The following is a 26,485-nucleotide window of genomic DNA, read 5'->3' as shown; positions in this document are numbered from 1 at the left end:
CCCAATGCGTGTGCCTGGAGTTGAAGTCGCCTCCAAAGACAAGGTATTTAGATTTCAACTGGAGATCGCTCAAGGCTTTTAAGTCATGGTCCAGTTCCAGTTCATTTTTTGATTGGCATCTTATATAAACGGAAACTATGAGAATCCGCTATCTGCCGTTTTGACGAAAGCCGCCGCAACGGAACAGATTCGCAGGTGTCTATGATGACTTCCTCGAATTCATAATCTTCTAAAAGGGCGGCGCCGGTGTTGTTTTCGTCCCGGATGGTACTGTTCCGGTGAGGTTCACGTTAAGCCTGCTTTTAAGATGAGTCTCCCAAACGCAGTAAATGTCTGCTTTCAAAGAGTCAACCAACACCTGGGCAGTGATACGTTGGGCGTGAGATAAAAGGGACGCGAAATTAAAAGTAACGATATTTAACTTTTGGGTAATGATGATTTTATTGGGTAATGATGAGCTTGATAGTGGCGAATTGCCGTTGCTCATTTATGGTGACTGAAGCAAGAGCTCCAACTAATGCACGGAACGCAGCCCGTTCGCCTGATTTGCGAAACTTTGAGACAATTGTGCTACTGTCTGTTCGGTCTGCTGTGCCTCGTTAGTTTTGAAGGCTTTGATAGCCTCTTTCCGGGTCAGCATATAGATTACAGTGGTTCTTTCTTCGGTTGTAACTGCAACTGTAACTGTCTGATTTTCTTTTTAAACGATCACATCGTCAAAAATATGTAAACTGCGCTAGTACTAGCGAACGTCGATTAAATTTTATCTTTTTCAAATTTCCGGAAAACCGTTAACCCCCATCGTCCTCTTATAATCGTTTCTATTACTGAAGATTGGAACGACTGGCTGCTGAAATATTGGCGTTTATAAAAAAATAAAACAAGTTTTTCCCTTACCGCCATAATCTAGATTTCAGTTTGGTTTTGTATCAATTTTGCGATCTGTTGCCCCTGGTTCGAATCCCGCTGGATTTTGAACGCTTGTGTTGTGTACAATTAAGTGTAAGCTTATCACTTGCACAGCATTGAGTGTTATGTTAATATGTAAAGCAAAAGCACCCTCTCATTGAAAATCAAATAGAAAAAAGTAACAATACAAAGGAGAGACTACGTGGATGTCCTGTAATCCACAAAGGAATGAATAGGAGTAATATAAATATTCAATACTGTACCAGAGAGACTAATGTTGTGAATTCCTTTCCATCGAATTGTAGTCTTCCTCTTCCTTTTTCAACCGGTTTTCAACACATTTCTGGGGAACTACTCTCAATGCTCATAGCTTATATTAAAACTATGCCTTTGTCCATGTTTAATTCAATTCAAGTTTTATGCATCACAGCAGAATTTGGGGATTATTCGCATCCAGCTGACATCTAAAGCAACATTAGCCTTTCAACATGTGTCTGAATTTTGTAAGCCACTGTGGGGCCTCCAAACAAAACGTCAGCTACCGAAAGCCCCCATCTGTTTACAAGTCAGCAATCATCTGTATCTTGGAGAATTTAAATCTTTTTGTTGCGCCAATATTTCTCTTCGCAAATCTTGAAATCTCTTGGCTGATTCATCTTGACTACAACAGTATTCCGTCTGAGGGGTCCGCGCCGCACTGAAAATTCCATGAACACAACAAAACTACTCGAATATCCAAAAATATCTTGAGTTTCCAAAGTACATATCTGTCTGTGGAGTATCGCGTCTGGTGAGAAGTCGCAATCAGATTTCGGTCGTTAGTCGAGAAAATCGCGATATTCGCGTACCGGGTGTGAGTGTCATCAATCGATTTTCAAATTGTGCTATTTGTCGTATTGTGTGGAGCAAAAAAATTGCAATTGTACTCCTGCCAAGCGTTCCTGCCTCCGGAACTGCCCCTGAAAGTGCTGAGTGAACCCGTCCCCAGATAACATTGAAATTGGATAGTAAATTAGCGCGCGCGAAGTGAAACATCAAACGAGATGTTTATATTGTTCCGTGGATTCGAGTGAGTTAATGCGAATTGTTCGGGGCATAATTTTATCTGCTGCATATCTTTCGCAATCATAAACTGCGTGCTTCCAAGGTGAGATAATTCTCATGAATTTTTGTGAAGGTCATGCTTTACCTTTTTTGGAGGCCTCGAGCTTGAATCGGCGGCACTCCGTAAAAGGTAGGGCGTCCGAAGAACAGTCTTGCTTAAGGCGCCTTTTCACGGGCTATTGAACTCACCACCAGAACTTTCGGGATGATATCGCCTAAACCGTTTTCTCTCAATTCCCCATGATTCACGTGAGCTGTTGACCTACGTTATGGCATGTAATTAACAACGAAAAAAACGTTGAAAGTTTTCCGTATTTCGTATGATTCACGAAAGCCGGCATGACTATGACAAGTTTTCATTAGTTGCAGGCATTATCGAACCATAGGTGTTAGTGGAAGATACTAGAGCTTTTGGCTTATTTGCTAGATTTCTGGAAAAACCATGTTACATGCTAGTACTTTTTTTATAGGGTAACTATCAACTTACATATGGTGCAAACATAACGCAAAAATTTATAAGGGGAACTGAAGAAATAAGACAATAATTGATTATCTCTACTTGCCCCTCCCGAAAGCGAACCCCATTCAATAATAAATAATCCATTATAACATGGCGTATTGACAAAAATTTGGCTTACTTCCAAAAGATTACTAACCTCCTCCCAGGCAATACGTAGCTCGGTCTCGTCTAGACGTCGCCCCAATGGAATATTGCCGGCACATTTAATTTTGTGTCAATAAATGTTTCTGGCCGGTTTTCTGCTGTAACGTTTTGTCACCTGTTCCTATGGTAATCAAGATTTTAAACAGCAAAACCCGAGAAGTTGTAATGTTCCAATATTCTCCAGCACTATATATTGAAATGGCGTATTAAAAGCACACCAGCACTATTGTTCCCAAAAAGTAGAAATATCAGCAAAACTATCTTCATTGCACAAAACAAACAAGTTAGACGTGTTTTGATTCACTCACTGCATCTCGTCTTTATTCACATTCCCGCTGTTGGAGGCGATTGCGCATTGCATTAATGATTATGATGATCAGTCATGTCCTCCATATTGAATGGAGTTGTCGGCGATCATTAACGGGGCACTTATGATACGGGGAGTGGCTTCCACCACGAGGTATTTCAGCAAACATTTCTGACTCCCCAGCTGCCATTACACCTGTGTCGTAGGTCAACTTAAAAAACAAGTCACTAGAGATATACTGGGTATCTCTGGAATCGTCGACAACCCTTTGTCGATGCCGAGGGGGAGATGTAAGCCTAGCTCTGCCAAGGTGGTAGTTCACAGACGTGCATCACGAGCCAGCCCTTCGGGACCCTGGCCAGGTGGTATACATCGAACTGGTATTAGTAGACCGCGTTGCCCCGAGCTAGCGCGGATCCGTCCGTGAGGTCCGCGATCAGCTAAGCGTGAGTCAGGGCACTGGGGCAGGGGGTTTGTCCCCGAGGGCACATGCGTTCCTGTCAAGATAGTATGGATGGAGAAAGAGTTGACTGCATTTGGACGCAACACGAAAATGCGTTGCTCACCGTAGCGCCCAGCGAGGGCTGAAATTCCCGACGGGATACCGGTCTGCATTCTTCCTCCAGAAATATGTTAGCAAAGGTGTGATAAACGAGCTGATTGAGCTAGAAGAACTCCTGGATCGCATTTCCTTTATAATGACTCTTTTGGGATTGGACAATGGCCCAAAAATCCATCCTGAGTGGTCGGAGAAAACCAGGAGGGAAGAGTAGGTAAGTAGGCATCAGTTGCCGCTCCGAGAAGCCCAATTAGCGCTGTGTTGCGCCGTTTTGATGCCACAAACTCCTAAAACCATGCTATTAACATAGTATGCTGGTCCCAAGCCCAGGTAAAGGAGGAGGGTTTGAGGCAACGTACTCTGTACTATCCTCAGTAAAACAAAAATAAAATGCTGAGATCAGGGAAAGAGATAAATAGAGTATAGTTACAGTTATTCTACTATGCTAAATCCTACCTGATCTCTCTTGGTGACAGGCCCCGCGACAGGTCGACCAAGAAAATGCATAGAATGTCGTTACAAACATGATGATCGGATTGAGTCACAAGCCTCGAAGAAATGCTAGGGCGTCCACCTCAGTCGACGCGGCAGGACGGGCCCCGGTCCTGTCGAGAAATGGGCAAGGGTTCTTGACGCATGAACGGCGTCAGGACGTAAGCAAGTTAGTCCGCACATAACGAACAAAGGAAATACGTGTCTGCACGCTAAATGTTGGTACCTTAACTGGAAAGACAGAGGAACTCGCAAGAGCCCTTCGGAAAAGGTGCATTGACATCTGCGCTCTGCAAGAAACCCGATGGTCTGGTGCCAAAAGCTGCGATATTGAACGCGAACGCGGTAAAAATGGCTACAAACTTCTCTATTTTGGTAACCCACACACTCAATATGGTGTTGGCATTGCCATCTCAGAGGATTTCCGTGATGCCATTAAAGAAGTCGAACGATTTGATGATCGGCTGATGAAGCTCACCATTATATCAGCTGATCGCACTATTCACTTCTTCACCGCGTATGCACCACAGACAGGTCGACCTGATGCCGAGAAAGATGCCTTCTGGCAACTTCTCGGTGAAAAGACTTGTCACGTGACCATCGCACCTCAACATCGGCCGTTGATTGCCGTCCTGCGAATTAAGCCACCGATAAAACAGCGTGAGGAACGCACTGGCCCGCCGCGCATTAAATGGTGGCGATTTGGTGAGAAGAAAGAAGAAACGGTCTCACTCATACGATTGCCAACCATTACGAGTGTGGAAGAATCATGGAACCAAATGAAAGACACGATCCACAAAGCGGCCTCTGCAACCCTCGGGGTCACCAAGCCGGGTAAGCGGTACATCAACCGAGATACTTGGCTTTGGAATGATGATGTTGAAATGAAGGTCCGTGAAAAGAAACGCCTCTACCACAAATTTCTCGACGATAAAACACCTGCTAATTGGCAAATTTATAAGAATGCCAACCGGGAAGCAAAGAAAGCGGTCGCTGTCAACCGAGCGAACCATTTCAAAAATCTTTACGATAAACTGGACACTCGGGATGGCGAGAGAGATCTGTATCGACTTGCTAAAAGCCATGATGAACGCACACAGGATATCGAACACTTCTGTTGTGTTAATGACAAGAACGGTACTTTGCTTACCAACCGTCGAGCTGCAACGGATAGATGGCGAGAATACCTCGAGCAGATTTCAACTGAAGAATTTGCTCATCCTCCACTTCCACAATCATTGCCGACATTTGGAGTAATTCCACCAGTCAGCGCAACTGAAGTCGAGGAGGCAATAAAACAAATGAAATCAGGGAAAGCAACAGGACCTGACGACATCGCATCTGAGCTCTGGAAAGCGAAGAGCTGGGACCCAACATTGTGGCGCAGTGAATTCTTTAACCGGGTTATTCAGGAAGGAAGAACACCATCTGACTGGCAAGAAAGTACCACTGTTCCAATATGGAAAAAGAATACCTTTCTTTTTCCAGCAGAATGTTCAAATTACCGTCCGATCCGGTTACTTTCCCATATCATGAAGATTTTTGAACGCATTCTTGACAACCGTATTCGCGAAATCGTTGAAATAACCGTGAATCAAGCCGGATTTGTCAAGAACTGCGGAAATACTGACGCAATACACGCTGCGCGGTTACTCATGGAGAAACACCGTGAGAAGCATCGCCCTCTTTACATTGCCTTTCTGGATCTAGAGAAAGCGTTTGACCGTGTGCCACACGAACTTATCTGGTATGCTTTACGACAACACTTCGTGCCAGAAGAACTCGTGCGCCGGGTTCAATTGCTCTACCACGATCCGAAAAGTAAAGTTCGAAGTATGGCAGGTGTATCAAAACCGCTCCGTGTCTCTGTTGGTGTTCATCAAGGAAGTGCCCTCTCACCACTCCTCTTTGTTATGGACACCGTCACACGGGATATCCAACGTCCTGCGCTCTACACACTGCTTGATGCAGATGATGTTTTCCTAGCATCTGATAGCAAAAATGATCTCGAGCAACTTATTCAAAAATGGAATGATCGCCTCATGCAACACGGTCTCAGATTGAATTTAAACAAAACTGAATTTTTGACGACCGATCCCCATGAAACAGGCACAATCACTGCCAGCGGCAGTGATCTGCCTAGAACTGAGCGATTTAAATACCTCGGGTCAACGCTATCGGCCAATGGAGAACTGCGTTATGAAATTGCTTCACGCATTAACGCAACCTGGATGAAGTGCCGTTCCACAACTGGTGTCCTTTGTGATCGACATATCAACGAACGTCTCAAATCTAAAATTTACCGTAATGCCGTCCGTCCAGTCGCTCTCTATGGTTCTGAGTGTTGGCCGACCATAAAAGACAATGAACGGCGTCTTGCGGTAATGGAGACGAAGATGCTACGTTGGACGAGTGGCGTCACACGTTTAGATCACATCCGAAATGAGGATATCCGCAATCGTTATGGGGTTGCACCGATCGTGGAAAAGTTGCTAGAGAGGCGTCTTCGATGGTATGGTCACGCAATTCGTGCAAACGAGAATTCACTTGCCAAGATTGGTCTGAACATCGAAGTCGATGGTAAACGACCAAAAGGCAGACCTAAGCAACGGTGGCTTGATACGCTGGATGGGGATTTGAAAGCCTCGAGATTGCACCCAGATCAGGCATTCGATAGAGCCAAATGGCGAAGTCGATCACGACGAGCCGACCCCGCTTGTGAACGGGACAAAGGCTGAAGAGAAAGAAGAAACTCCTAAAACCATGACTGTTGTTATGAGAACAAGGAAGCAGAGTCCAGCGAAAGAAAGTGCCTGCGGATTTCCTCTCTTCTCGGTAGCCTCGGTAATACGAATTGTAAAGTCTGCCGAGACTGGTCGCATGGTTCTCTATAGGGTAGTGCCCCATGTTGACCGCCGAATCTTGTATGCATTTGCACGCGGCTGGCACAAGAGCTCTCTCGATCGCATTTTGTGATAATTGGGCCAAATACTCATTGACACATTGGTGGTGAGCCTTCGCCATCTGAAGTCCGCGGCTGCTAAGTCTTGCAAGTAGATTCCGCTCTTGACAGTCGCCAGCCGGACACAGACTGTACCCGCCCAAGGGCTGCCAAGAGCAGAGCCCTTCCTGACCAGTCCGTCAACCCGCTCATTCCCCTATGCTCCTATGACCGAGAACCCGGAGAAGGATGACCTTGTTCGTGCCGATCAGACCTCTCAGCATGTTTCCGCATTCCCCCATTAGCCTGGAGGATGTCGCCCCTGAGTCCAAACTTTAATGGTCGCTTGGCTATCGATCAGAATGGCTATGTTATGTCTTGTGGTCGGATAATACCCCAGCCATCGACAGGCTTCCAGTATCGCCAGGAATTCCGCTTGGAATACGCTGGTGAAATTTGGGAGACGGCAAAACGTGGGAAACGCCTGCTGAATAAACACCAATAGCTCTACTACCAAACCCTATCTCCACCTCCATGTGGTGATAGCTAGGAGTTCTTTCTTCATGAAAAACTGCAGACGGAGAAGGATGAAGGCGAGTCTCCCACGCCTAAAAATGAGACAAAATGTACTAACTGGTCCTCCAAGTTGGGGGTTGGGTAGGGCTGACAACCCTACACGGAAAACTAAAGTTACGAAGCCACGGAAGGAGCCTCGGACTGGATGGATTTCAAAACGACGAACTCGGCAACGACCACGAAATAACGATTTGCGCATTTTCTCATGGAACGTACGCTCGCTGTACAGACCGAATACTGCTAAGCAGCTAGTCGATTCCCTGTCCCAATATAGGGCTGATATACCAGCGTTGCAGGAGATGCGCTGCACAGGGACTGGTTTTCTGGAGAAGAGCTGATACACTATATACTATAGCGGCCATCCAGTAAACCATGTGCTCGAAGTAGGTTTCTTAGTCAGCCAAAAAATGAAACCTGCTGTTATCGGCTTTGAAAATATAAGCGAAAGGCTATGCACTCTGCGTTTGCGAGGCAAGTTTAGAAATACAAGCCTTATAAATGTTCACGCCCCTACAGAGGAGACTGCAGAGTCGGAGAAGGATACTTTCTACGAGGCAATTGAGCGAACTCTCAAAGCCTGTCCCAATATGATATCAAAATCATACTTGGAGATTTCAACAGTCAAATAGGGACGGAGCCCGTATTCCGGCGATACATCGGCTCCCATAACTTACATCGGGATATCAATGATAACATACTGCGTATTATTCAGTTAGCAGCATCGCCCGAAATGGTTGCTGGAAGTACCTGAACCACCTGAAGAACGTTGTCATTGATGCGACTACAAAGATACTTGGCCCCAGCCGCAAGAAAAGTCGGAACGGCTGGTTTGATGATGAACTTAAGCTAGCAACGGAACGGAAGAATGCTGCATATCGAGTAATGCTGCATTCTAAAAGAACGCGGGGACGCGCAGAGACCTACCACGAACTCCGTCGAACGGAGAAGCGGCTTCACAAACGGAAAAAGGAAGCCTAGGCGAACCAACAGGTCTGTGAACTCAAAAAGTACAGGGAACAACCGTACCTGGCGCGTAAGTTTTACCAAAAAGTCAACAGGATCAAGCATTATACACCTCGATGCTCATCCTGCCGAGACAAAAAGGGACATCTGATTTCCGATAGAATGGGCATATTAGAGCGATGGGTTGAGTACTTTGATGAGCTACTGAACAACCAGAACATCGGCGAGTTGGAGGTCCCGCCAACTAAAGACGACGGACAAATACTGCCACCACCAAGTTTTGGAGAAACATGCAATTCATCGGCTAAAAAATCATAAGTCGCCAGGAGCCGATGGAATTACAGCCGAATTGGTTAAATATGGAGGCGACCAGTTACACCAAGTGGTTCATCAACTTGTGCTCAAGATATGGGACAGCGAATCAATGCCTGACGATTGGCAAAGAGGCATTATCTGTCTCATACATAAAAAGGGAGATATCACACAGTGCAGCAATTATAGAGGTATCACATTGCTGAGTACCATCTATAAGATATTCTCCACTATCTTGCTAGGTCAGATAGCCCCATACGCCCAGATTTTCTCTCTACGGCAAGCGATGGAAAAACTTTGGAATATGGACAACAGTTGTACCATCTGTTCATCGACTTTAAAGCCGCCTATGATAGCATAGCCAGGATAAAACTGTACACGGCCATGAGAGGATTCGATATCCCAATGCCTGAATAACGTGCGAGGCCAGATAAAAACAGCAGGATCACTCTCGAGACCATTCAACATTAAGAGATGTTGCGTTGGACTAGTGGCGTGACACGTTTTGATCACATGCGAAATGAGGATATGGCATCATTTTGTGTTAAGTTAAAGGGGGGCTCCCCTTACATGTGAATGGAGGGAGCAACATTTTTTTTCATAAAATGTTGCCATGTGGTATCAAATGAAAGGGCTCAATTAGTACATTTCAAAACTTCCATATTTGACATAGCACCCTATGTCATAGGGAGTGAGGACTCAAAATGTGACCAGCAAAAAGTGTAACAGGTCTCGTTCTCAGAACCTATCCAACCGAAAAATTTGAAATCACAGTAGTGCATCTCTACGAAATCTAGGCCGCAAAATACATCCAGTTCCGATATCTGTACAAACAAAGTTAATAACAGTATATTTCCACATTTTAGAAATTTATCCGGTAACCGCCCTTATGTCCATCCCAGAAGTACAAAATTTAATTTGGTTAAGTTTGAAAAAAACTATTATTAACCAAATTATAAGGGGCGAAACTTTTCAATTTTTTGTGAATTTCGTGAAAGTGGAGCTCTTTCTTTGGTTTGATTCTCTACCGGTTCTTCTCTGTCTGTTTGTCTGTCACACGCATTTTCCTTGGATACGGTTGTAGCGATTCACAGCAAATTTGGTAGACAGGTGGAAACTGTGAACGGTCATGAACCCAATTACATAATTCTACATCGAATTTAAGGGGATGTCCTCATACATACAAAAGGGGGTGTAAATTTTTTTTCATCAGATATAGTCATGTAGGGTATCAAATGAGTGGTCTCGATTATCCGAAGAGGGAGAAGAAAAAACGGAGACGTTCTAATAACAAGGGCAGAACTTATGACAAAAATACGTATAACTGCAACTCGATGATATCTAAAAAAAGTTGTGATCATGTATTTGTGGCGCGGCAGGATTCGCAGCATTCGAAATTTATTTCGAATGTTGCGAATGCGAACAAATAGATGGCGCGGAACTATCCACTTTGTAGAGCTCGCCACGGGCAATAATCTTTCCGTTCTTTTAGAAGACATTACCGACTCTCGTGTTCGGGCACTTCTCCAAAAGTTCAGCCAGATTACTACCAAGTGTAGTCTCTCCAAACCAGTGAAGCACAATGTGCAACACCACATTATCACTACTGGTTCCCCGATCTTCTCGAAGGTGCGTCCTCTACCATCCCAGAAACTGCCTATTGCACGGAAAGAGTTTGAACAACTCGTTCAACAGGGTATCTGCAGGCCCTCAAACAGCTGTTGGTCTTCCCCACTGCATATGGTCCCTAAGCCAAACGGCGAATGGCGCCCATGTGGGGATTACAGAAGGCTAAATGCACAGACTGTTCCTGACCGATATCCAATTCCACTCATCCACGACTTTGCGCATCACCTCGCGAATTGCCGCATCTTTTCGACCTTGGACTTAACCAAGGCTTATCACCAAATCTCAGTAGCTCCTGAAGACATTCCAAAGACGGCAATATGCACACCCTTTGGACCTTTCGAGTTCACCCGGATGACTTTCGGATTGTGCAATGCGGCGCAAACCTTTCAAAGGTTCATTCACTCAGTCCTGCGAAACCTCGAGTTCTGTTTCGTATATTTGGATGATGTTTTGGTCGCTTCTTCCACTGAGTCTGAGCACTTAGCCCATCTCGAGTGTATTTTTCAACGTCTCCTTGAGGCCGGTTTAGTCCTAAACGTTGAGAAATGCAAATTTCTCCAAAAACAGGTGAGATTCCTCGGCCATTTCATTTCCCCTGAAGGAATACAGCCCGACCCAGACAAGGTGCAAGCGATAACAAGCTTCCCGCGTCCAAAGACAGTGAGGGAGTTGAGGAGGTTCTTGGGCATGCTAAACTTCTACCGTCGTTTCCTGCCCAAGGCCGCCCATCACCAGTCCATTTTGAACGCGTACTTGTCTGGCCCCAAAACTAAGGACACACGAGAGATCGTGTGGTCTGAAGAGGCTATCCGTGCGTTTGACAAATCCCGTCAACAACTGGCCGACGCTACACTCTTGGCATTTCCTCTGCAAGATGCACCCCTAGCCGTTTTTGTTGATGCCTCTGACATCGCAGTAGGTGCTGCCCTTCACCAAAAGGTGGATCAAGTTTGGCAGCCGTTGAGCTTCTTCTCGAAGCAGTTGAATTCCGCTCAACGGAACTACAGTACCTACGATCGCGAACTGCTCGCCGCGTACTTGAGCATCAAATACTTCCGTTTCTCCCTAGAAGGCAGGCCGTTCACAGTGTTCACGGACCATAAGCCTCTCACGTATGCTTTGAAACAGAAGCCCGACAAAGCGTCCCCTCGTCAGCTTCGACATCTGAGCTTTATAAGCCAGTTTACGTCAGACATCCAGCACGTGTCCGGCAAGGACAACATGTTTTCCGCTATATCGTCGCCTATGGACTGTGTTTCCCTTCAGAATAACCTGGGCACTCTGGTTCGTTGGTGCTCGACTAATGGTTTAGCGCTAAACGTCAGAAAGTGTCAGTCTATGTGCTACTCCCTAAAATCCTCACCCACTTCTTTCTCCTACTCGCTTAACGGACATTCCTTATCCTGCTTAAATTCCACTCAAGACCTCGGAGTCACTTTCGACAATAAGCTCCGCTTTGACACCCATTGCCTCGATGTCATCAATCGCGCAGCAAAATTGTCAGGCTTTATTCTTCGCTCCTCCTCTGATTTTGACTCCATCCAACCCTGCTTAGCTCTCTTCAATTCCCTTGTGAGGAATACCCTCGAGTATTGCTCCGTGATCTAGTCACCCACTCGTAACTGTGATTGTCTTGCCCTTGAAAATGTACAACGTAAATTCACCCATTCTCTCTTCTTTATGAAAAGCTTCCCTCGTGTGGATTACCCCTCCCGCCTCCGCTTTCTAAACCTTCCCTTCCTACAACAGCGTAGATCCTATCTGGATCTATGCACATTCTTTAAACTTTCCTCGGGCCTGATGGACTGCATCGCCGCTGACGAGATCACCTGCCGTCCTGCGTCTTATAACACACGTAACGCAGATATTTTCAACGTGCCTTTCGCGGAGCTCGAAGTCTATTTTCATTCCCTAATTCCCAGGCTTTGCCGAAATTATAATGCAAAACAGCTTGGTCCTTTTAACTTCCCTACTTTAAATAGTTTTAAACGTAGGATAAGTTTTTTGCTTTCTCCTCCTCCTGAGGACAATAATTAATTGAAATTCTTTCTGTTTGTTGTCCGTTAATTAAATAAATAAATAAATAGTTGCTGACGCTTTGTCTCGTGTCTCCGAGGTTAACATCCCCGCCTCACTCGATTTCTCGGCTATTGCCAAGGCGCAGGAGGATGACGCAGCACTTCAGAGCCTCAAATCCAACCCCAAATACAAATTTCGGGAGTTGCCCATCTTCGGCTCAAACCTCTCTCTCTGCTGTGAAGACTCGGAAAAGGGACCTCGGCCATACATTCCGGCCACCTATCGCAAGGAAGTGTTCCACGCAGTTCACGACTTAGCGCATCCAGGCATCAGGACAACAAATCGGCTAGTCACCGAGAAATACTTCTGGCCCTCTATGAATAAGGATGTCAATTCCTGGGCCAGAGAGTACATCGCATGCCAGAAGTGTAAAGTCTCCAGGCATGTAAGGAAAGAAGTGGGCTCATTCCCCCGCACTACCAAGCGGTTCCACACAATACACCTCGACATAGTAGGGCCTTTGCGAGACTCGCACGGTTATAGGTATTGTCTCACAATCATCGACAGGTTTACGCGGTGGCCTGAGGCAATACCTCTGAAAGACATTACGGCGCAATCATGTGCCGAAGCCCTCTGTCGAGAGTGGATACCTCGCTTTGGCGTCCCTGCAGTGGTCATCACTGACCAGGGAATGCAATTTGAGTCCACCCTTTTCTCCGAGTGAGGCAAACTCTTTGGTTTTAAACGCCAGCGGACTACTGCATACCACCCGCAATCCAATGGGATGCTAGAACGTTGGCACCGGACGCTGAAAGCCGCCATTATGGCACGTGACGATCCGTCCTGGTCCCAAGTCTTGCCTCTCGTCCTACTCGGCCTACGTACAACCCGACGAGAGGAATTTACTGCCAGCCCCGTAGAGCTGGTATACGGGGAGAACCCGAGACTCCCCAAGCGATCCGGTCTTCGACAAGAGATCGGGTCTCACAGAGTCGGGGTTGGTGCGTCTGCTGAGAGACAATCTCCGACGCATAAAAGCCACACCACCCACCCGACACTCGTCCACACCTGCCTGTTCGCCCAAGGAACTGGACACGTGCACGCACGTTCTGGTCAGGACAGATGCCGTCCGGAAGCCACTGCAGCCTCCATATGAGGGCCCGTACCGCGTTCTCGAGCGAGGAGAACATTTCTTCCAGCTCGAGATCGGTGGACACAGGAAGGCGGTCTCTCTGTCCGGGCTGAAATCCGTGTCCGCCCCGAAGCGGCGTCGTGTCCGTTTTGTGGACTGACGGTGAACGAAGTTCCGAGATCAGTCGCCGAAACCCCTAGGTTTCATCTGGGGGCGGAGTGATGTGGCGCGGCAGGATTCGCAGCATTCAAAATTTATTTCGAATGTTGCGAATGCGAACAAATAGATGGCGCGGAACTATCCACTTTGTAGAGCTCGCCACGGGAGTGGAAGACTAGCGAGAAAAGGGTGCCATGAGTTAGGGGCAGAAAAGAAACACATGAAGCGAGATTATTCTCTTCTGCCTCTAACGAGCAAATAGTCACTTCACTTTTTCTTCATTCTTTAAATAAATTATTTAATAAAGTCTAATTGTTAAATCTATCGAGTATTGATTGTAAAAACCCAGTCTATGTTCCGGTGTACCTAAAAAGTGTGGTTTGCAAAGAATTGGACTATTAAAATTATAATTCATGGTTATTGTGAGAATAATGAATGAAGATGAAAGATTTGTAGATTTCTTTATCTCTTTTCCAGAATATTTGGTTAACTAAGTTTTTATAAACGAATTAGCTTTCAATTAAATGCCAAAGAACATCAAACCACATGGGCTAATCAAGAAGGCAGCTAAATGCACTAAGCAGTAAATGGACCACTTCGTTCTGACGGAGATATATATCTCGAATTATCCATCGGAGAGTAACAATGAACCTCATGTTGTATCCCACTGACCATATATTGAATATTCACATAAAATGTAGATGGTTGCAAATAAGTCAAAATGGACTAAGGGAGCTAAGGAGTTCAATCAGAAATACCTACTGCAAATGCAAATGGATGTAAATATCGGGTGTTGAGATTCACCCAAACGCGATCCAGATGAGATAAGTTTGTTACCGAAAGGGACTGCGGCTAAGGATGAAAAAGAAGTTTAACATTTCTGGCCGTAACAAATTCAACATTTTGTAATGTCCACCACTGCCATTTATAAGTTAGTTTTATAAATTCCTTACTCTTCCATAAGTTTTTCTTCTAAATATTAATAAATAAGAGATTTAAGAAATCCTTCACACTTTTCTTTCCCCACTTAGGACAATGTAACATAAGCACAATGTTCATTAGCCTGTTAGCACATTCTGCAAACGTAAATCATAGTTCATGATCTGTTTTGAAACATGGCAGCATAATCAAAGCGACATGGGCCATAATTTCAAACAAGAATTACGACAATTTACGGAGAATTTAGGTGACAGAGAAATTTAATAGCAAAAATGTTATTACGTTAGGATTGATTTATATATGCATTTAATGTCATTACAACAAATTTTAAAATAAAAAAGAAAAAAGAAAAAATTTGAAAGCCAAAAGTTAAATTTTTGCTGCTTTTGCTCAGCAATTTTATTATCGTGTGACTTGCTTCAAATTATTGGTAGAATATATCTATATGCAAGTACGAATGTTTCACACTTTCAACAAAGATACTTGTAAGGTTTCCTGAATATGTTAACACCAGAAACGCTCCAATGGTAGATCTGCATTTTGTCCAGTAGCCGAAACTAGCAATTAAACTCGTCATTTTGCGGCGGTCAAATTTTCGGCAGTGAGTTCATGAAAGCACATTAAATGTTAGCTAAAATTAGCACGTTCATAATAAAATACTCAATAGTGTTTGCCGACAGCACAAGATATCGCTGTTTACAGGCGGGAAACACTTGGTACAGATACGTATTTTTGAGTAAACTACGGAAATAACGCAAGCAAGACTGTTCTCTATATTCATGGCGATCAATTCGCAATTCATACATATGTATTTCATTAAGATAATTTTTCTTTCTTGAAGGTTTTCCGTCAATTTTTAATCGATACTAGACAATATTACAATTTCGTGGATAAAGTGAAACTGCTATAGTGTTAACTCGTGTGTTAGTGATCGTGACGATCGTTTGAAAGTCGCATAATAGTGCGAATTCGTGGTGATAAATTCGTTCGGTAAATATAAGTTTAAAAGGAATATTGTAAATAAAGACACGGTGCAATATGTCTTCTTATGGTTTCAACTACTATCCGAAGAACTGGCATGCAAACGGTTATGGCTGGGTTAATATGCAAGCTTTGGCTTATGCCACTGGTGAGAAAACAACACCGGATGGACCTGGCAGCAACCCGTCGGTTGGATCCAGCTTATATCCGTCGTTACCAGGTAAGGCTTGACAATGAAATTACTGCAAAAGTGTTTTTCAATATTTTTTTATTTTCTACCTTCCAGGATCCGCTGCCTTGTCCTACGGATTCAGTGATAGTGTGTTGAATCCACAAAAGCCCACTTCCAGCCTATATCCAAAATTGGGTTTCACTGACGATTCAGAGCTAAGTTCACCGCCCCGAGAAGATAATGTTCGCGCGCGACCGCAAGAACTTTTGTGTACAGCAGTTCATGTTCCACCTGATCAGAATTCTTATTGGGTAAATAGACATTATCCTTAACTCCTCATCCAATAGATATATAGTTTTTGATCGTATCCCTAAACTTAAGCCAGCTGAAAGCAAGCTAGCTTTACCTTCGTTTCATGGTGAAAACCCGACGGGTTTTTTCGGCGTTAATAATGAATCTATCTGAAGTGTACTTTGTAGTAGGCACTATACAGATGAAATCTGCTTGCTCGGAGCATGAATCTAAAAAAATGATCCTGAGTATCTCATTAATGGCAGCATAGAATTTTGAAATATTAACAGCAATTGGCTTGAGTATGGCCAAAGTGGAAAGGAAAAGCAATTTTTATTTAATTTTCTATATTGTGTGTGTGTGTGTGTGTGTGTGTGTGTGTGGTGGGGAGAAGCTACAGCTTCTGAGCACTCAGGCCGTGTTGGCCCATTGTACTCGCGTCCCCCGTCTAACGGAATATTCCGGATTCGTTAACGTATCGTAGGATTTCCGTTAGTGGATGTGATGCTACCCGTCGTAATTGGAGAACATCGGCACCAAAGATTTGATGCCTGATACGTCCATAGGCGGGGCATTCACATAGGAAATGCTCCGTGGATTCCGCTTCCTCATTACAGGAGGGACACGTATCATCTTCGGTAATTCCTATTCTGAACATATGCCCAGCTAGTGAATTATGGCCTGTCAGAATGCCCACAATACACCTGCAAGTCCTCCAATTTTCTATATTACTTTGCGTGTTTTTACTGGGGAAAGTGTCAAGATGTAAAAATACCAGTTACACACATATGGCGTAAGCTAACAGACATATGGCACTACTAAAATTACAACACCACCTACAATCCCCTCAGACAATCAGGTGAGAGTGAATACTGAAACCATTCACAACACAGCCCTCCGTAACACCTATAAAGGGGAAATGGATGCCGTAATAACTGCAACTAACAGATGTCCTGGAAATGAAGCATCAACACATCTTCACAACCGTTACCATTGATACGGCCACAAAGATACTTGCCCCAGCCGCAAGAAAAGGTGGAACGGTTGGTTTGACGGCGAATGTAAGTTAGCTACGAAACGGAAGAATGCCGCATACCTCACCAGGCGCGCAAGTTTCACCAACAAGTCAGCAGGATGAAGCCTTATATACCTCGATGCTTATCCTGCCGAGACAAAGAGGGAAATCTGATTTCCGACAGAATGGGCATATTGGAGCGATGGGTTGAGTACTTTGATGAACCGCCAAGTGAAGACGACGGACAAATACTGCCACCACCAAGCATAGAAGAAACAGTTCGTGCAATCCATCGTCATAAAAACTATAAGTCGCTAGGAGCTGATGGAATTACAGCCGAATTGGAGGCGACCAACCACACCAAGTGGTTCATCAACTGATGCTCAAGGTGTGGGGCAACGAATCAATGCCTGGCAACGAGGTATTATCTGCCCCATACCTAAAAAGGGGGATATCACGCAGTACAGCAATTATAGAGATAGATATCACGTTGCTTAATACCATCTAGAAGATATTCTCCGCTACCTTGCTAGGCCGGATAGCCCCATACGCCCAGAACATCATTGGCCCATAGCAGAGAGGCTTCACTTCAGGCAAATAAGCAACAGATCTCTCTGCAGCAAGCGATGGAAAACCGCTAGAATATGGACATCAGTTGCACCACCTCTTCATCGACTTTAAAGCCACATATGACAGCATAGCCTTTGTAAAACTGAACACGGCCATGAGAGAATTCGGTATGCCAACGAAATTGATAAGACTGACTAGGCTGACCCAAATAAAAGCAACAAGATCACTCTCAAGACCATTCAACATCAACGATGGTCTAAGACAAGGGGCGGCCCTAACATGCGTCCTCTTTAACCTGGCCCTGGAGAAGGTGATTTGCGATGCCGATGTAAATGCGAGAGACACCATCCTCTTCAAGTCCACTCACTGGCCTACGCTGACGATATTGACATCGTGGGAAGAACAACCCGAGATGTACAGTCTACAGTACAGTCCAGATCAAGCAGGTGGCGCGAGATCTCGGGCTGCACATCAATGAAGGCAAGACGAAGTTTATGGTGGCAATGTCAGTGCCAAAAAACCAAAGAACGAACAACATCGAATCGCACTAGTCAAACGAAAACAATAAAGATAGGGGACTTCAACTTTGAGACCGTTGAAACTTTCTTCTATCTAGGGTCGAAAATCACAACCGATAACAGCTATGATGATGAAATCCGCGCACGGTTGTTGGCAGCCAACATAGCCTATTTCAGCTTACAAAAACTGTTTCGCTCGAAACGTCTTATCATAGGGTCAAAGCTCTCACTGTACAAGACTATGATCTTGCCAGTCCTTATATATTTCTCGGAAACACTCTCTCTAAGGCATGCTAAAAAACTTGGGCAAGCATACCTGATGCTATCTTGGTTGCCACTTTCGGGGCGATATTCGGGATTCCATTTGGCCGTGGAATCTTTTATTCAGCGAATTTCTCTAATTCATTTAGAACTTCCTCTTCTACCATTGGAGGAATTTCGTCGCGATTCACATGGACTGCAGGCAGATTTCTACAATTCACATCCACTAGGAAGAGAATGTCCATTGTTTTGTAATAATTTAGGACAAGTAATCGGTGAGGAGCGTTTGCCTTTCAGTGATGACATTATCGACCTGTAAGCGCCACCCCATGGTTCAGAGTCAGCTTAAGTACACATCTGCTTGAAATTTTCGGATTTCCTCTACGTGATAGCTACTTGAAATTGTGTAGTTCCACGAATTCAGGTTGGTTTCTTTTGCGCTGGGAGCATCTCCTAGTTCTGAGGCAGTTTTTCCGAAATTTCTCGATTTATGAATTCCACCAGAAATTAGGCTTTTGTCTTCGGAAGGCGGTACGCCGAGGTATAGAGGTATCGCTGCTTGTCCGGATGTCCGTCTGACACACGCATTTTTCTATGAAACGGTTAGACTTAAAGCATCCAGTTAGTTACATCGTTCTACGTGGAATTTAAAGGTGGCGGGGGAGGGGGTTTACTTTTTTTTCACCAAATATAGTCATATGCGGTATCAAATGAAAAGTCTCGATTGGTATTCCGAAGCCGGTCTTAATTTTGACATTTGTTGGAAAGGTGGGGAATTGAAAGTGATCACTTCTTTCACGAATCCATTCTCAGAAACTACCCTATCCAAAAATCTGAAAAAAATAAAAGCCTAATACTATATGGTACCTAGGCTCAAAATACCCTCCATATCAATATCTGTTCAAATAAAGTTAATAACAGTACAATACTTGAGCAACAACAAGTGATATCAGGAGCGAACTGGAACTAGAAACAGTGGTAGAAAACCTCAACACAGTCGTCATTGACGCATATTAGGCCAGCTGTGCGGCTAAGACAGTGAAGTCATCAAGGGATGTACCATGGTGGAACAAGAACTTGACCAGAATGAGAACAAACGTACGAAAAGTCTTCAACCGGGCAGAACAAACCGGGGATTGTCAGAGGTACAAAAATGCAGTGACTGTCTACAGCAACGCGATCAGGGAAGCGAAACGGAACAGCTTCAGGGAATTCTGTGAAGAGATCGAACAAATCACAGAAGCTACCAGGCTGTACAAGGCTGTAGCCAAAGACGGGGGAATATCCTCTGTCTGTTTGAAGAAGGAAGATGGGACATTTACCGAGAGGATAGGGTGCACCTGCTTCTCACAACTCATTTTCCGGGGTCCTACCCTACGGTGGCAGGCGACAACATTCTGCCTGACACCCCAACAACGAATAAAATGGGAAGAAAGGAGAACTGGAAACTAGCAAAAGCGGTATGCTCAAAAGCTAGGCTAAGGTGAGCAGTCGGAACTTTTAAACCACTGAAACCTCCCGGAGTAGATGGCATTTTCCCTGCACTAATCCAGAGAGGCCTATGAATTATCTTAGAGTCTCTTCTGAGGGTGGTAAGGGGGAGCATAGCACTGGGATACATACCAAGGGCATGGAGACGGGCAAAAGTGGTCTCTATTCCGAAGGCGGGTGCTAGCAAATACTGGAATACAAGTTCAGGGTTACGCGGACGACATTGTTTTAATCTGTAGGGGCAAATATGAAGATACCCTATGTGATAGAATCCAAACTAGATTAAGCGTTACTAGCGCCTGGTGCAGGAAGGTGGGACTGCGAATCAACCCAGCCAAAACCACCATATTACCATTCGCTAGGAGGCGCAAGCTTGATCACCTGAGAGCCATAAGATTACATGATATGGAGGTGAAACGAGAAACAGAGGTCAAATATTTGGGAATTACGCTAGACCAAAAATTACTCTGGAAGACACATGTCGGAACGCCAGGAGGGCTCTGATACTTTGGATATATACTGCAATAGTAAGGCCAATGATTACCTATGGAGCGGTAATCTGGACAAAAAGAACCGAATTCAGCACACAGGCTTGCGTGTGTATCAGTGAGGCAATGAGGACATGCCCAACGGCATCCCTGGAGGTCCTTCTGGGATTAACCTCTCTCCATCTGCACATACAGATGCAGGCAAGGAGGGAAATATTCAGGATGGCCGGTAGTTTCAGTGAGGCGAGGAGCTGCCTAAAGCGAAGAAAGATTGATATTCTTTCTAGGCGGTATCCCCAATTACTGATACCAAGGGATAACATGACAACGAGGCTTCACTTCGATAAGAAGTTTGAAACACGTTGGAGTAACAAGGCAAACTGTGAGAGCGAGGCTGTGACATACGGCTTAAACCAGCAACTGATTACTTGGTACACTGACGGATCCCTCACAGTAGAGGGAGCGGGTGCCGGTGTTATTGGTCCAAGGAAAATACACTTTGAGCCAATGGGCAGGTACACTAGCATATTCCAGGCGGAAATATACGCCATAGACAAATGTGCCTCCTTTAATCTCCAAAGGAACTAGAAGGGGTACAACGTAGTTATTCTCACCGATAGCCGAGCAGCGATCAAGGCACTTAGGTTCAACCAGGTGAACTCTAAAATGGTGCGGGAATGCCTTGAGAGGCTGAATACACTCGGCTCGTCCAAAAAGGTCTGGATACTTTGGGTTCCAGGCCATGCTGGGTTGAAAGGCAACGAGGCAGCGGACGAACTAACCAAGAAGAGAGCAGAGACGCCCCTACACGGGCCAGAACCCTTCTGTGGAATCGCACTATTATTAACAAACATAAGTCAAAGTCGTCGCTTTTGTTCAAATTCAAGATTTTGAATGTAACACATATGCGTATCTGAAGTAGCTGTTATTGAATACAGTTGCTGGTGGTACTTTCTCATATATACATGTTTCTCCACTATGAAGAAGCTGCTCAAAGAAAACCAGGGCACCAAAGAGCATAGAACCCCGAAATTGCTGCTTCACAATACTTCTCTACCAGATATACACAGATAACTAATTTTAAAATTTTTATTTCGTTCTAAAATCATTAAAAACATGTTTTAAGCTACATTTCCTTTCAAATTAAGGGATTTTTTTTTAAATCAAAACTTTTAAGTAGAAAGACCCTTAAGTCGATTATTACTATTCTCAGAATTTTATGTTAGTTAGTTAGTTATGTTGTTTCCCTTCTCTAAGGATCATTTGCAAGCGGATCATGGTGTACAACATATTACTCATTTCCTTCACTGATCGTCTTATCCTTCTTAGTTAGTAGAACTTCTTTCCACCTCCCCCTCCAGATCGTTAGATCCTTGATAGTATCTTTTCATTCAGTACGAATGCTTTCATTATCCACTGTATGTTGACTGCATCCAAGATACAATTTGATTTTTTTGTATGAATTTTCCTTCACATTAGGTGGCCTTCAGATATATAAGATACTTAGATATTCAACGGTTCTTACGAATAAGCATTTTTAGGCGTCCATTACTTGAACTGCAGATAGCATTACAAACAGTGCTCGACAAAGAAGTGAACTGGGTTATGGTACTTGAAGTCCAAGCAGGAAGTCAATTGCGTTAAACGGACTTTGGCGAGATAATGCTCGATATTTATATCTGAACGCCTGTAAGATGGCTTTAAAATTGTGAAGAGATATCTACTTGGCTAACTGATGTAACGTCTGCAGGGAACAAAAGCATATATCTTACCACCACTTTCCTGATGTAGGGAACTTTATAAACCTTTTGTGTTCCTGACTGTTCCAACCAACTAAACCATAACATAATCATAACAAATCTAGATATCTGAAACCAAGTCATAATCGGTTTTTTATCTGAGACTTCATCGTTGAACTTATATTCATATTTCGATAACTGCTGACAAATTCTGAAAGAACATTCAGTGCTAAGCATTTGGTGGAGCCATCGTTCTAAAATTTCATCCTAGTAAAGTGTCGTGCGAAGTATCTTCGTGATTATTGAGTATCTGTACGTGTATTAACTTTGTGTTCTTAGTGCAGATTTTACTAGTTTATCCCCGCAGTTCTCAATAAAATTGATACAAAGAAGCCATGCCGCATTTCATAATTGATTCTAGACTACCTAACAAAAATATATACAAATTGAAGTGTTCTTTGCGCTCCTCGGCATTCGAAAACTACAGATTTATCTACCGTACCTTGAAGATTCGCGGCAGTAACACACTGTACAGATTGGCAGGCGAAATTCTGGATTCATTTGGATTTCGATTCGATCAGAGTTACGGATTTTTTAGTAATTTAGAAAACATGTACGACAGTAAGGAGAACTATTCGAGTTCCATTGATGATGGCGAATGGCTAGGCCACATTTGCCGTCATAGACGACCAAGAATTATCAAAGGAACTCGAAATGTGCGGATCAGGAATGTTTTTGAACCTGGCAAACGAATGCTCTTCTTTTTCGATCCCGAAATATGTTGGGAGTTTGTTGTGGAATGTGTGACAGTTTCTACTATAAACCCAGATGAAATGTATCCATATGTTTGCCAGATAAAAGGAGTAGCTCCAGAACAGTATCCTTTTTGGAGTTAGAACACATGTGTATTCTAGACAGTTTAAAATAAAATATGATTTTGAAGGAATGAATGTTTTTTTTAGTTTTTCTTTAGATGTCGGTGCAAGCTCAGTGAAATCGTTTCTACAATTGTAAAATATTAGCTTAACTAAAATGGACTTTCATGCGAGCAGATTGCTGTCGACTTTTGCATGCTTTTGTGTTATGAGATCCAAGAAGAAATATGGTGAATTCTTATCGAAACATTGAGTACTTCATGATTTGGAAATTACCTGGTTCACATATAATCCTGCCACTTTGACATTACATCGACGTAGATATCATTTGCAATTAGATCTGCTTTCGTGACAAAAAACGTGTATTCAAATCGAGTGCTACCACAGTTACCAACCTTAGATGATATAGGACACAATAGGAACACGTTTAGTTCTGTTTGTATATCGACCAATTTTGGACTTGATGCCATAACCAACAGAGGCAAACGATATTAGAATTTCCTTCCCCCTTTTGCTGTATTAATTCAAATAAGCGAACGCGATGCACTATAGAATTGAGGATCCTGAGTTTAACGCAATCTATCTCCAGCCCAACCTTCTTTGTCATTATTTTTAGTGATGAGTAACTTAAATAGCATCGGGAAAAACGAGAGCATATACTTCTTACTTATTCGTAGTACCTTCGAAAGATCTTATTAATAGGTGGTACTTGCAGGATCACACAGAAGAGATTAAAACTGATTTCATCGATGGATCCGTTCAGAAAAACTCCATCTCCTCGCAGATCCCCATATGGGCACAAGCTCCCGCGATCGAGGCTTTGTCAAACCATCAAGGAATGCCGGAATGTTCACCAGGAAGGTCCATGATTAGAAGAATCCAGCTGGTGTACATCAAGTCCCAGGATAAAAGAGGAGTTAAAGTGTCGTGCGAAAAGGTGAGCCAGACGAGACCAGTGATGCCGTTCAAAACACGAGAGAGGCTGTGCGAACCGTTGAACAAATCAACAGGACAGCAAATTCCGTAGAGAAAACAGACTCAAACCGCAGAAAAGTAGAGGTGAAGAGGACGGCTGAAGCTACCGACCGGTAAGGCTCACGTAGTCGTATTTCTAGAGAAAGGAAGCGGATCACACAAGGAGCCTATGAAAGCCCGAAGAAAGGTGGCCCCTCAAAAAAGGGGAGATTGAAGGAAGATAAAACCGGAAGTTAACATAATCTCCAAACGTGATATGCTGACATTCTCTGAACAGTAAAGGCAGATCCAGAACTCACCAATTTCTCAGCTGCAGAAGGCGGCTTCAGAAAGGAGATCTTATGTTGGAGCTAGTAAAATCCAACAATGCAACCGCTGAAAAGTTCTTAAGCCGCATTGGAAAGTCCTTAGGAGAGGAAGCCTATATAAGGGCTAGCAGGCTTTAGATCACTATAATCTGCAAGAGCATAGATGAGATCACCACGAAGGAGGTTTGCGAGACCTTGAAAAATCAACTCAATCTTGCAACCGGTTAAACAATAATCACTTCTTTCATTCCCTTTCAATCTGCGTTCAAATTGCATGGTGGGTATTGTGTTGCGTTATGGTGGTCGTGTAAAGCGATTTTCTCCACTCTTGTGCCACTTACATATACCGGAACCATTATAGACCCTTGACTTCTTTTCCGGAAATTGTTTATGTTCCTGACTTTCGCTGGTATTATGTCCAGTACCACAATGAATCGAGCAGGACTTGCCTACGGATATTTGTCGTTTTGCTGTCTCATTGAAGAGACCATGTATTAAAATCGTCGGCTGTGTTTTGTTACCGTAATTACTATAGCGCTAGGCACCTCCTCATATTCATGGAGTATTGCGTTAGAAGCATATTAGCTGTAGATATTCCGGAGACATGCTATTTCCCGCGATGTTCCCTCTATACCCTTTCAATGAGAAACAAGTTAAGCCTGTTGCGTAATATTTGCTTATGCGACCCTCACGGATTTTTCCATTTGACATAAAAACTTATCTGCGGTTATATTCTTAGACTTCTTCAGCTCCAGCATAAGATATCCTTTCTGGTCCCCTTACACGGTTGACACCTTTTGTACATAGGTTGAAAAGTCCTGGGCTTTTAACACTTCGGATAATGCCGGAAATCGTCCCCCTCCTCGTTTGGAGATAGTGAACATCTCCTTATCTTTGATTCTCGTGGGAACTTCCGTTCTCCATGCCTCCATATTTTCCCTTCGTGGTCCACAGTCTTTTACAGATGCTGTGGCTATTTCCTCTTGACGAACAAATTCAACCCCTTTCGTCAACTTCGTTATTTCGTTATTTTTGGACAGTGGACCCCTTTTCCTTCTTTGGAAGTTTGTCCTCTGATTAATTTAGTCAACAATTCCCCCAACCTCTTTACGGGATTCATGAGTTGAGGAAGTTTCACCTGCATCATTTAGCTCATTTTCCCCACTCAGTATTCTTACTCTGCTTTCTTCCTTGGCATTCCTACATGTGACCTTGATACCTTTTATCATGACCCTTAATTTGCTGAGTGTTCTTTCTTGTCTTGACAAATTTACGGACCTTCCTTATTTTATTACCGAGGACTAAATTTCGACCTACACCAACCAAGAACTAGACTTCAGAATAATGTACTTTGCCTACTATTTCATCATACTTTGAATACTGAGGGTTGTTGACCGTGGACGCCGGACCTTGTCTTTCCATCGCATACTAAAATTCACGATGGCGCGAAAATAGCAAATATTTTCAAAAAGTCAGTTCTACTTTCTTCGCCGTTATCGTTACAATGAAAGATAACAGCATGATGAGTAAACCTTGTATTGCGATGTATCTAAAGTTGCAAACAGCGAAATCGTCATTGGAATAATCAAAACTTTCGATTTTTGGCTTATCTTGTCTATTCTTCCACCATGAAAATCACAAAACATGTTTCAGTTGGTAGTATCGTTTCGAAAAATTAAGATCCTTTCAATCACTTTGACTTTAATATGATACTGTTGAATGTTTTTATGATAAGTTTTCTAAGCATATCTTTTGTGTTTGCCTCAAATTTTGAGTTGGAGACTGTTCAAAATACCCAAGAAAGATGTTGTAAGTTTATATTGTTCAGGAATATTTGGTGCCAAATTAAAAACTTATATTTCATTTCCAGTATTCACAATATTTGGGAGTTACTGCAACACTCGACAATGTATTGCAATTTGTAGAAAAGAAAGATATAATGGAGGAAAATGTGTAAGGGGTACATGCCGATGTTTCTGATATATGAAACGCTCTTTATTCAAATGATGGAACTTTTTAAATAACACATACCTTCCGTAATAAAAAGGAAATAAATATTGCTTAACATATGCTACTTCGTTGGGTTTTTCCTTTTA

At 43.6% G+C, this 26,485-nt stretch overlaps 2 protein-coding genes across 2 annotated transcripts in view; both read left to right on the top strand.

The window, feature by feature from the left end:
* The window catches only part of LOC119656020 (calpain-A), a 118,754-nt gene that overhangs the window by 12,421 nt on the left and 79,848 nt on the right, over positions 1-26,485 (top strand). The gene's annotated exons all lie outside the window — the stretch shown is intronic.
* Positions 1,460-26,444, top strand: LOC119656021. The gene is made up of 4 exons (XM_038062280.1): positions 1,460-2,056; positions 15,547-15,906; positions 15,973-16,169; positions 26,260-26,444. The coding sequence occupies exons 2-4, from the start codon at positions 15,744-15,746 to the stop codon at positions 26,344-26,346; spliced, it is 447 nt and encodes a 148-aa protein (XP_037918208.1). The 5' UTR covers positions 1,460-2,056; positions 15,547-15,743; the 3' UTR covers positions 26,347-26,444.

The sequence above is a fragment of the Hermetia illucens genome, chromosome 4 (genome assembly GCF_905115235.1).
Source record: "Hermetia illucens chromosome 4, iHerIll2.2.curated.20191125, whole genome shotgun sequence".
Classification (NCBI taxonomy): domain Eukaryota; kingdom Metazoa; phylum Arthropoda; class Insecta; order Diptera; family Stratiomyidae; genus Hermetia; species Hermetia illucens.
Note: the sequence above shows the minus strand (reverse complement) of the source record. Positions and strands in the feature narration are given on the sequence as shown.

Coding starts and splice junctions, on each gene's coding strand:
- LOC119656021 (XM_038062280.1), top strand. CDS start 15,744: ATGTCTTCTTATGGTTTCAACTACTATCCGAAGAACTGGCATGCAAAC. Junction 15,907..15,972: donor CTTATATCCGTCGTTACCAG/GTAAGGCTTGAC, acceptor TCTACCTTCCAG/GATCCGCTGCCTTGTCCTAC. Junction 16,170..26,259: donor CTGATCAGAATTCTTATTGG/GTAAATAGACAT, acceptor TTTCATTTCCAG/TATTCACAATATTTGGGAGT.